Source organism: Trachurus japonicus, chromosome 8, assembly GCF_045865225.1.
Source record: "Trachurus japonicus isolate A0001 chromosome 8, Traja_1.0".
Classification (NCBI taxonomy): Eukaryota; Metazoa; Chordata; class Actinopteri; order Carangiformes; family Carangidae; genus Trachurus; species Trachurus japonicus.
Window position 1 is genome coordinate 17,040,295 of NC_140914.1, and position 7,952 is coordinate 17,048,246.

Sequence of the window (7,952 nt, forward strand, 5' to 3'; positions counted from 1 at the left end):
ACCATTTTCAGGACTCTTTATCAACCTTTAGGCGGCGTGTGATGTGATGGCCGACCCCTCAACAGGGCGAAGAGGAGACCTGATCGTAGTCGGGGCATTTGAGGAGAGCGGGGTAGCTGGCGCTCATTTGCAGCGAAGCTTCACTGGAGATGTCCGAGGGGCTTCGTCCCCGCGACCACGCCTCCGGGTGGAGGAACTGGCCCGAGTGGTCGGAGCAGTTGCTGAGACGAGGGCGATAGAAACTGGGATGGCGAGGCTGGTAGATCTCCTCCGCTGTGTAGCGCTTCATGAACAAGTAGACAGACATGACGCCTGCACTCTGCGGTAAAGAGATTTAAAGTCAGCATTAAAGAATATATGAAAGGATACGATATCCAGAATCTGTTTAAAATGAAGGATTCCAGTTCTAACCTGAGAAGACCACTATTATTTGAGAAACCAAAGACTCGAACTACTGTAAAAAAATCACTGTCTTTCTGTTAGAGGGGTTAACATCTGGAATAATTGTCCTGAAAATATTAAATTATGCTGTACTCTAGTCAGCTTTAAAAAACTTTATAAGAACAACATAATTTCTCGTTACAGTATGGAAAATTAAGTTCAATGATTTTGTACTATTTTGGGTTATGCGCTGTGTACAATTCTTTATTTTGTTGTGATCAGAAATTTAAGTGTACTGATTAATTTCAAATGTCTGTGATCTGATCCTATTGTATTAATGCGTACTGTATATATATATTTTTATTTTATTTTATTTTAATTTTTTAAGGTAAAAGGGGTAGGGGTATATAAGCTTTGGCTTCAACCTACACCCTTTCGGTTATATAAGCTTGATATACCGAAATAAATAAATTCATTCATTCATTCATTCATTCATAAGTTCATAAATATGGACTACTGTGTTCAGTCTGTTTCTTTGGTTGCCCAACATAACAACAAATGCATTTCCCAACACAAATCACAGCCTTTTCTATTAGTTTAAACAATTAAAAAAAACAGCAACACCATTATTAAAGTAAAACTTAAACTTAATTTCTCTTTTTGTCTGTGATTGTCATTTATTTTGAAAAAGTTCACTGGATATTTTAGTTTCTCATCATCTGTCTTTGTGCTGTTAATTTTCCATTGCAGTTCCTGTCCTTGACCACATGGAGGCAGAGCATCATGACCTTAAATGTAGTAGTTCAGTCAACTCCATCAAAGCAGACACAAAACTAATCTTACACTTCTGGAAAATGGCAATTTTTCTTCAATATTATGTTGACCTGTGAGTCTCCTCTATTGTCACTTATGTAGCACATTCACATCTCAAATGTAGTTGAGACCGGCGATCTGTTCATAAACATACTAAAAACCCTAAAGACCTCATTGTTGCACACTGGAAACAGAGAAGCTGTTCACAGCTAAAAGAAAAAAACATAAAACTAGTTAAAGATTATGTTCAATCAGCTGTGGCTGTCTAAAAGCTTGATTAAAGGGAGGGTTCAGCTTTTTGACCTGGGATTGTGCGAGGTTGTCATGAAAAGTTGGGAGTTGGGACACAATGTCTATTTAATAAAATGTTTGCTTCTTGTATTTTCAGCAGGAAAACAACACTTTGCGGTGGCACTACATTTTATTTCAACCACTGAATTGGCCCTTCAGCACGTTGCATCCTGTCAGTTACAGTAATATTAAACTACAAAGATGAGCAGCTAGATCTGTTAACCCTAACCACTAGGCCTAACTCTGACCAATGCATTGTCTTATTGTTGCAGCTCTAATAGTGTGTTTAGATGCTGAGTGTATTTGTATGAATGGTCTGTTGCTCACCTCAGTTAGGAGGAAGGAGATGGCAGCGAAGGCGAAGGACCAGCCATACTTATAGGTAAAATAGGCCTCACTGCTTTTGGTCCTGTTCAGCATTTCATCATTTATACTGGAAATATAGAGCACCAGGCCCACCACCAGAGCTAGACCTGAGACATAGAGAAGACAAAGGGTCTCACAAGAACGGAAGAAGACAAAAAAGACAAAAAAAACAAAACAATAAAGAGAACAGGAGGATGATCTGCGTACCTGAGAGGATAAAGAAGATTCCCGAGACAAAGGCCAGGATGCTGCGGTGTGGCCGAACGTGCCCGATGTTGCTGAGGACAAAACCGATGAACATGAAGAAAAGGCTGACCAGAGGGAATGGAGTGGCTGAGCGGATCATCTCTGAAAAGATAATGAGACAATGAAGAATGAACGCTTTTGTTTTTCTTTTCTCATTTTCTATGACTTAAATCCTGACATTGAGCCGAGGTGAAAACATAAGCCCAACAAACACAGCTTTCTTGCCTCACTTGCACACCTAATAGAAAACACATAAATTCAATGTATTTGTCATGTTTTGTGTTTGTGAATGAAATCAAATAGCATCAAAGCAAAGCTGCTTTTGAAAGAAAAATGTATCACCTCAACATATAAAGATTACTATGTATGATTAAACAAAATTGCAAAAAAATAAGGCCACAGACGCTCGTAGATGGAAGAGGTATGTGGTGCTTCACTGAATCTCACAGAGAAATGAGTGAACTGTTGTTTTGTTGATCTACTCTAATTAAATTTGTCTGGTTTAATAGAAAAACATTTAACTCTCTGTCTAAGCCACATCTGTTGAAGGAGGTCAAACAGTGACTCTTGAAATGAAGATGAAACATAGACACTTGATCGTCCTTTGTGGATTTATCCTTCAGTAGCGCTTTGACATTGAAGTGAACTGCCTTTCAAGAGGCAATAAGTATTCTGAAGAGGAGCAGGGCAGAGACACGAGACACGAGGACCCTGATGACTCAGACTGCTCTGTCTGGCTGCACTCAGATTTCTCAACATAAATCTTTATCTTTTTGGAAAACGAAAGTTTTTTGGATAAAAACACCTCGGCTGTTTATATGAACTACCTCAAGGGGCATCTGCAGGGCCGTTGTATAGGGGAGAAAGGTGATGATAATTCTAGGGGCCCAGCGCCCAGTGGGGCCCATAAAAAACCCCAGTAGTCTAATCTTTGTATGACTGATTTATTCTGCGTAAGACCCTGACTAATACTCATAGTACACTGTAAAAACTCAACATCTTTCCAAGAATATTTGTCTTATTTCTTGTCCAAATGTCTCATTTCTAGTCAAAACTAATCTCTTTCCACTTAAAATAAGACTCATTACCTAAAAATTTACTTGTTTTTAGATCATTTTCACTTAAATTCACAATAAATAGAAAAATCTGCCAGTGAAAGTAAGTTATTTGTGCTTGTAATAAGGAAGAAAAACTTGCTCCACTATCAGATTTTTTCTACTTATTCCAAGTGAAAATATGCTTGAAAGAAGTAAAAAGTGTCTAAAAACAAGCTACTTTTAATATGATGTGTCTTATTTTAAGTAGAATGAGATTTGTTTTGACTAGAAATTACATTTTGACTAGAAATAAGACAAATATTCTTAGTAAGATACTTGAGTTTTTGCAGTGTAATGCTGCATTAGCATCAAAACAAAGAAGGCTAAATAAAAAACGATAATACATACGTAGTCTAAGAAACAAAAAAGGAAAAGTTAGGGGGAGGGGCCCACTTCAGTATTCCTTAAGGGGGCCCAGAATTCCTAGCAACAGCCCTGGGCATCTGGAGTTTTAAGCCTGAAGTTGCCGTTGGAGGTGTGTGTGTTACTCACTGAGCACGTTCACGGTGGACTCGGACGTCAGCTGGACATTCATGGGCATGATGTACTCGATGGTAAAGCACCGACCAGACTCATCGCCTGAAGAGGGAGTCAGAGACGTGGAGACAAATTTAGAGACAAGGCGAAGAGATTACAGTAATATGTGAAGAGAGTTGTAGAGCTTTTCTCTGCATCTCTGTGGAAAAATACCTCCTTCCATATTATCTGAGGAATTAGATTCTGTTCTTGACTCAAAACAGTTACTAAGTAAAAGCAAAAGATTTCTGTTTTGGGTCAAAATAGGCACACGAGGAGTCCAAAAAGGCAGAGAGGAACAAGAGAACAAAGAAGCAGACAGAGAGATAAACCAACAGGTTACAATGGCTAAAGGCCAGGCACATTTACAGAGGAGGTAACAGGTGAACTGGGAGCAGATGTGGAGGTCAGATAGCAGAAAAAGGTGGGAACATAGTGACGTCTACTGCAACATGGAGAAGGACAAGAGATAAAAGTGAGTGACAAAAATAAAAATGGGAAGAAAAACACTGATACCATGTAACACACGGCATGTGGCTAGAGAGAAAGTATATTTCTCCAGATGTCAAAATATTTTGTTGGAATTAGGATGTGAATTCGGTGAAAGAAAAAAAAAGAAAAAAAAGAAAAAACCTATTGAGTAAAGTGTCCATATACTTACACTGATAATTAATAGATTGAAATTCAGTAATATCAGCATATCTCCATCCTTTGTCAACCAAGTGGATTAACTTTGGGAGGTTTCAGCTCTGTATACTACCTACTGCTAACATGTTATGTCAAAATGTCATACTGTAAGTAAAAGAATGTTATATCAAAATGTAAAAAAGCAAAAAGAAAAGAAAAGATTATGATATGATCTGTATACTACCTACTGCTGTAACATGTTATGTCAAAATGTCATAAGTAAAAGAATGTTATATCAAAATGTAAAAAAAAAAGCAAAAAGAAAAGAAAAGATTATGATAAAGATTTTTATTCTGTGGGTAATGGGGGCGGGACTAGATCAGCTTTTGCTTCTCCCGCTTTCCCTTTCGGCCATGTGTATTGTATTATTTGAACTAAGATGAAGTGTGATGATGATGATTTAAATTGACATGCCCGAAATAAACAAATTGATTGATTGATTGATTGATAAACTTTTGGAGGTTCTTTTGATATCATTGTTTTATTCAAATTAGTATTAAAAAAAGAAAGAAAAAAGTAGTGTATAAAATGTGTTTCCTTTGAAAATGAGTCTGGACAGACATCCCGAGCATGTGCACAGACATCCTGGATTTCCTTCATGATGACTAGTCACCTCACTTGATATTTCGTCACCTTTTTTTTTCTCGTTTCTTTTTTACCAGAAAGTGCGAGTTACATCACATCCTGCAAATAAAGCTACACAGTTGTTATTATCACTTCAGCATCGCGAACACACACACACATAGACACACACACTGTGACAAACAGACACCAGCTGGCGTCATCCACCAGCTAACTCTGTGACACGACGACACAGCATCTGTCTCTGAAGACTTGTAGGTAAGGCAAGTTTTAGTGTGTGTGTGTGTGTGTGTGTGTGAGCTTGTGTGGGTGGGTGTTAGTGTGTGTAGAATTAGATTGCAGGGCTGATTGTACTGCTGCAGGAGCGAAATACAGACACATTGTCAGTCATTTTGTTGCTCTTTCTCTCACTCTACACAAGTAACTGTGAATGCCACTCTGTATGACCGATATGTCAGTGTGATAGCATCAGCTCTCTGCTGCTGCTGCCAGATTTAGATGCTGCACAGTATAAATGAACATCTTTGAATAGGACTATTCCACTTTAAAAATTAATGCCACTGTCCCTGATTTACACATGATTACTTTATCAGCTGTCAGATTTCAGGAGCACAGACAAATCAATCCCCAGTCACGGACTACTGTACTGTATATTGAAGCCACATTCTCGTCACTGACCGGCCAGGAAGCAGACTCTCCAGAGGCCCGAGTGCAGCGAGGTCTTGATGTCGGTGCTCTGGTTCAGAGGCATGATGACGCCCTCCTCCAGGTACAGCCAGTAGTCGGTGCTGACGGCCACTCCCAGCAGCCCCAGGCCGCTGATTGCAAAGACACTGCTCAGCAGCGTCAGTGCCTTCCTGCTGCACGCGCTCATGGCGACGGTGGGGTGGAGAATCCAGCAATCACAAATAAAGGAAAGTCCCAAGAACAGTCTAGAGGAGAAAATGGAGATAGGGAGAATTAAAATAAACAAGAAGGAAACAACATTTCATGATAATGAGCTGAATGTATGTGAAATACGATTTTTATGCTTCTTGCCAAAAGTTAGATGAGTTGACCCTTAACCCTTACCCTTACCATTTTAACGTCTGTAGCCTACACTAAAATGCAGTATGTGAAGATCCATACAACTAGTAACCAGTTTGAATAAAGACTAGCCAGTTAGTGAGTGTGAAGCATATAATCATTTAGAGAGGTTAGAAGAAAGACTGTGGCCAGCTGTTTCCCACTGTTTTCAATATTTATGCTAGGCTAAACCCGCCACTGGCTATAGCTGTAGTAGTGGCATCAATCATACAGCTCCTGGCAAGAAGACAAATACTATGTTTTCCAAAATGTTGAACCACTCCTTAATTATTTCATAGTTTAATAGCAATATTGCACACTTTTGATCATTTATTTGTTATAATGTATAGGAAACTCTGCGATTGTAGCTCAGGTCTGTTTTGTATTGGAAAAAAGAAGTCATAACCAGTGTGACTTTTTGGAGGATGTTAGCTCCCTGTTTGATTTATGACAGGATTTCTAATAGATGCTCACTGTGGAATAATAACATGGGCTTCAGTAGTTACAATTATACAATGTAACAGCTCTGTTTTAGATTCCCAGCCTCTCTTCTGCCTTTTTACACCTTTTATTAGCAATATTCAGCTGTTGAAACGATCAGAGAAGCTCTCTGGATCATTATATAAACATCAATATTTTTCACCACTCTCCGGACCTTGCAGCTGCGTTTGTGCGTGCAGGTGCTTTGCGAGTTTGACGGAGGAAAAGGGGAAGGAGAGGTAAAATCGCCGGGTGAGAGGATGACACGCAGAGGGGATGATGAGGGAGTCATCTTCATCTCCTCGTCCTGTCCACATGACATCACAGTGTTTTCTGAGTAATTAGGAAATCAGGTCTACTCGTCGTGATGAGCAGCTTATGAATTGGCAGGGAAGCTAAGTAACTGGAGGAATTAATGATGTCTTTGTTTGATCATCTTGCAGGCAGCTCAATCCAATCTAAATCCAACTTTATTTGACTCCATCACAAAATAATCCTAATGTCTTATTTTTCAGTTTCTGTTTTTCAGTCACAGACAGAAAGAATGTTTTTCCCATGGACATTTGCTCTAATATTTTTCTCTTCACCTTCTCTGAAAGGAAGGTTTTTACAGTCACAATAAAGCTCAATTCAAGCTATAGTACGGCAAAATCTCTTCAACCTGCCATGAAAAGAAAAACGAAGTTGAGTCAATAATGAATGAGTCAATAAACCCATTTGAGACTCCAGACTGAGGGGCATTAAACATGTTGCAGCGCTCTACTGTGAATACAAATGCTCACATTACGTATTAGAAATCCAAGACCCAGTTTTGGCATTTGACAGGCATGAATCCAGCAAACCCTGGAAAAGGCTGGATATTCATAAAACCATTCCTGAGCCAGATCACATGTAATAGTAAGACATCACCTGCAGTGACAGGGTAATGATTTAGATCCCATCCAGGATACATGTGAATGAACTATAAGTGATGGAGGCAGAACTGTCGGGGAAAGGCTCATTTGTACCTGATGATCGGCTCAATTTGCAAGAGCTGAACATACAGTATAGGCTATAGGGTTACCTCTAGTTCTGTTTCTTCTGAGTTGACCCTGACCTTAAAATGAACACATTGTCACACAGCATGGAGGCTTTCCAACATCTTGAACTTAACCTCTAGCAGGTTAAGGGAGTAACATACTGTCGACAAAAGAAAAAACAAAAATCAGCTTGCCCCAATACAGGAAGATCATCTCTCTGACTACGATACGATACGATACGATAAACTTTATTGTCCCGTTCAGGGAAATTTGTCTTGGACACTGTAGCTGCGCCATAAATGCCTTAATGGCCACAATGACAAAAACAAAAAACAAAAGAACAAAACACCTCAGCCATATTAATCCAACAGCATTGCACATATCCCATAACATAACACATATTCCATAA

The 7,952-nt window shown here is 39.2% G+C and overlaps 1 protein-coding gene across 1 annotated transcript; it reads right to left on the reverse strand.

The window, feature by feature from the left end:
- cacng5b (calcium channel, voltage-dependent, gamma subunit 5b) lies at positions 1-5,862 on the reverse strand. Its single transcript, XM_085785415.1, has 5 exons — positions 5,658-5,862; positions 3,687-3,773; positions 2,059-2,199; positions 1,813-1,958; positions 1-319 (listed from the first exon to the last, which is right to left on the reverse strand). Exons 1-5 carry the CDS (start codon positions 5,851-5,853, stop codon positions 59-61), a joined length of 831 nt encoding a protein of 276 aa, XP_085641541.1. The 5' UTR covers positions 5,854-5,862; the 3' UTR covers positions 1-58.
- Positions 5,863-7,952: the final 2,090 nt, after the last annotated feature.

Excerpts from the sequence above, each read along its gene's own strand:
- cacng5b (XM_085785415.1), bottom strand. The coding sequence starts at position 5,853 with ATGAGCGCGTGCAGCAGGAAGGCACTGACGCTGCTGAGCAGTGTCTTT. Across the intron at positions 3,774-5,657 it reads GAGAGTCTGCTTCCTGGCCG|GCGATGAGTCTGGTCGGTGC; the intron begins GTCAGTGACGAG and ends CTCCCTCTTCAG. Across the intron at positions 2,200-3,686 it reads GTCCACCGTGAACGTGCTCA|AGATGATCCGCTCAGCCACT; the intron begins GTGAGTAACACA and ends TTATCTTTTCAG.